General features: G+C 55.1%; 1 protein-coding gene across 1 annotated transcript; it reads right to left on the bottom strand.

Moving 5' to 3' along the window:
- Nucleotides 1–1,291: 1,291 nt before the first annotated feature.
- On the bottom strand, nucleotides 1,292–2,608 carry LOC110590306 (interferon lambda-3-like). Its single transcript, XM_021701084.1, has 5 exons — nucleotides 2,435–2,608; nucleotides 2,076–2,153; nucleotides 1,678–1,821; nucleotides 1,479–1,562; nucleotides 1,292–1,390 (listed from the first exon to the last, which is right to left on the bottom strand). The coding sequence occupies exons 1-5, from the start codon at nucleotides 2,606–2,608 to the stop codon at nucleotides 1,292–1,294; spliced, it is 579 nt and encodes a 192-aa protein (XP_021556759.1).
- Nucleotides 2,609–3,167: the final 559 nt, after the last annotated feature.

Genomic DNA, 3,167 nt, shown 5'->3' with positions numbered 1-3,167 from the left:
ACACCATCAGTGCATGCTAATATGAACAGGCTGGAGTTTGAGAAGGAATATGCATTTACATTTACCTAGTTTTCAAGTCTCCCCCCATACTCACTTGTTACAAAGAGGAAATAGTCACTTTACAGCGGAGAAACTTGGCAGGCACCATCTGAAAAAAAATTTTTAAATAAAAATCCCTCAATTTCTGCAGTGTACTTTGAGCCCAGCTCAGCTTATACTAGCTTCGTATCAAGGGCTTCACTAGCGATGTGTAGCCCGTGGACCATACGGGACCCTGCTGTTCTGGACTTCTCGGGTATGATGACAAATGTTCTTCTTATGAAGGCATTTTAGTGAATATAATTTTATAATAGAATGCATCGAAGTGATCCATTCACATGCCCTCAGAGAGAACACACATGCACACAATCACACATCTACTGCGGTAGGCTGCATACTGGCCCCCCACAGATGCCCACCCCAAGCCCTGGAATCTGTGATTACTTATGTTACGTGGCAAAGGGGTTTTGTGGATGTGATTAGGGTTTGTGGACTTTAAAATACGGAAATTACCCTGGATTATCCTAGTGGGTCCAATCTAAACACTGAGTCCGGAAGAGCAGAGAACTTTCTTGGGCTGCAAGTAGAAATGTGCCAGAAGGGGGAAGTCAGAGACATTCCAAACGTGAGAAGGACTTCCCATGCTGTTGCTGGCTCGGAGATGTAGGGTCCCATGCGTCAAGACCAGAAAGAGGCTACCAAGAGCCAAGGATAGATGCTCACAACGTCACAAGGGAACGGGGACCTCGGTCTTACAACCACAAGGAACCGATTCTGCCAACAACTTGAATGGGCTTGGAAACAGGTTCTTCCCAGAGCCCCTCCCCCCCACCATAAGAATCCAGCCAGCAACACTTTGTTCAGCCTTGTGAGACCCACAGCAGAGAAACGCTTGAGCCCACCTGGATTTCTCACCTGCAGAAATGTGAGATCTGTCTTACTTGGAGATGCTAAGTTTGCGATAATTGGTTACATCAGCAAAACAAAAACAAAAACCCCCAAAACAAAAAAACCTAAAAATTTAGTCCACACAAACCCACAGTCCCACACCACAAGGAGCATTGTTTCCTCATTTTTTTATTTGTGCAATTTTTATACAAAGTAGAAAAATAAACATTTTAGTGGGTCCACATTTAAGAATCCATGCACATAAATACATAAATAATGACTGGGTGGCAATATATTAAGAAAAGTGGTTGATGCATAAATAATATCTAAGATGTCAGGACAGGGTGCAGGTGGGTCTCGGGGCTCACACACACAGGTCTCCACTGGCCACACATTTCAGGTCCCGGGTGAGGAGGCGGAAGAGGTTGAACATGACAGCGGCTTCCAGGCAGCTGAGGGACTCCTGTGGGGGAGGAAGGGCTGGGTCAGGGGCTGCCTGTCATCTGGGCTCCCAGTTGTCCCCAGATACTGCTCACTCCCTGGTCACCCACCTTCTTTGGGGCCTCTTGGAGCCGGTGCAGCCGGTGGTGGAGGCGGCCTCGGGGCTGGGGCCCTGCTGGGGCCTGAGCCTCGACCTGTGGGCAGAGGATGGTGGTGTGTGAGGCAGGGCCTGGGACGGAGGGGGACGTTCAGGTGGTCAGAGCGCAGACAGGGCCTGGGTGCCTCCCCCACTCCCCCCCAAGCACTCACACAGGCCTGGAGCTCGGAGTGGATGTGGCGCAGCGTGTGAAGGGGCTGGTCCAGGATGCCCCCCTGGGACCTGTCAGCCATGGTCTCCAGGACCTTCAGGGTCAAGGCCACCTCAGCCTCCAAGGCCACGGGGCGCTCCCACACCTGAGGATGGGAGACAGAGACAGATGAGAGTTGCGCACGAGAGAGGACAGGTGGGGTGGACTGAGGCAGGGACAGGCAAAGGTGACAGTCAGGGGACAGGTGAGAGGGCACAGCCAGTGTGCTCAGGGAGGGGAAGCGGTGTGTGGTGCTGGTGGGGAGGGGAGGAGAGACGGACACGTGAGAAGAAGGGGCAGCCTAAGGAGCCAGAGGAGCAGGGCCAGGGGAGGGCAGGGGTGGCCTGACTGTCCCCTCACCTGCAGCTGCTGCAGGTCCCAGGTCCTGGGGAAGAGGCGGGGGCGGCAGCTCCGGGTCTTCAGGGAGAGCGACTCTTCCTGGAAAGCAAAGGCAGAGGTCAGCCCCCAGCAGGAGGGACAGAGGGGAGAACACTCCAGTAGGATTGGACGATGCTAACAGCAGGAGGAGCTGAGGCTAACTTGCAAAAGGGTGATAGAGGCACCTCCACCATGGGAGGGGTGAGTCTGCCTCTGCGGGACTGGCGGAGGTAGCGCGAGGGGAGGGCGCAGGTCCCCCTTTGCGGGAGGGGAGCACGGTAACCCAGAGAGGCAGGGTGGGGAGGTTAGCCCACAGCAGGCGGGGCAGTGGGGAGACTCACAAAGGTGTCCTTGGCCCTCCTGAAGGCCTGCAGCTCTTGCGGGGACAGAGACTGGAACTGGGCCAAGTGGCAGCCCCTTGCATCCGGGAGGACCCCGAGGGGCTTGGGGCCAGGAACCGCTCCTGCCCTGGTCAGCGCCATAATCATCAGCACCAGCAGGCAGCCCATAGCCATAGCTGTGATACGGAAGGACAGAAAGGTGAGGGGTCAGGGAGCGTCAGGCGCTGAGGGTGAGCTGAGGGTCACGGACCACGATAGGGGGCTCACCCAGCTTTGTTCCTGGACCCTGGTCTCCTTCAGCAGATAGCGGAATCTGGATGTTCTCTTAGAAGCTGTCGCCTGGGGTCCTCACTCAGTCTTGTTTGGCGTCTCTGACTTCAGTGTCCTCCTCTGGATCCCAGCAGACTGCTCTGTCTGTCTGTCTGTCTCTGAACTTCCAGCTCTGCCTGAGATGTGATTCCCACCTGAGCCCCATGGTGCAGCTTTTTTAACTCGGACAGATGGGCAATTCCAGCTGATGTAGGAAAAGTGAAAACACAGTCACCACCGGGGGAGGGCCCAGGCTGGGGAAGCCCAGAGCCAACTGAGCCACGGGAGCGAAAGAGAAACTGGACTCTGATTCAGTGTTTACCTGCGTGAGGGTGAGTTCTGAAAATGAATCGTCGGGACTGGGGCAGCTTCAGCCCTGTCAGGAGGGGTCACGGTGCCTGGAAGGGGCTAGATTCAGGCCTGG

This window comes from Neomonachus schauinslandi, chromosome 16 (genome assembly GCF_002201575.2).
Source record: "Neomonachus schauinslandi chromosome 16, ASM220157v2, whole genome shotgun sequence".
Classification (NCBI taxonomy): domain Eukaryota; kingdom Metazoa; phylum Chordata; class Mammalia; order Carnivora; family Phocidae; genus Neomonachus; species Neomonachus schauinslandi.
The sequence above is the reverse complement of the archived record's forward strand: the minus strand, read 5'-3'. Positions and strand labels throughout refer to the sequence as shown.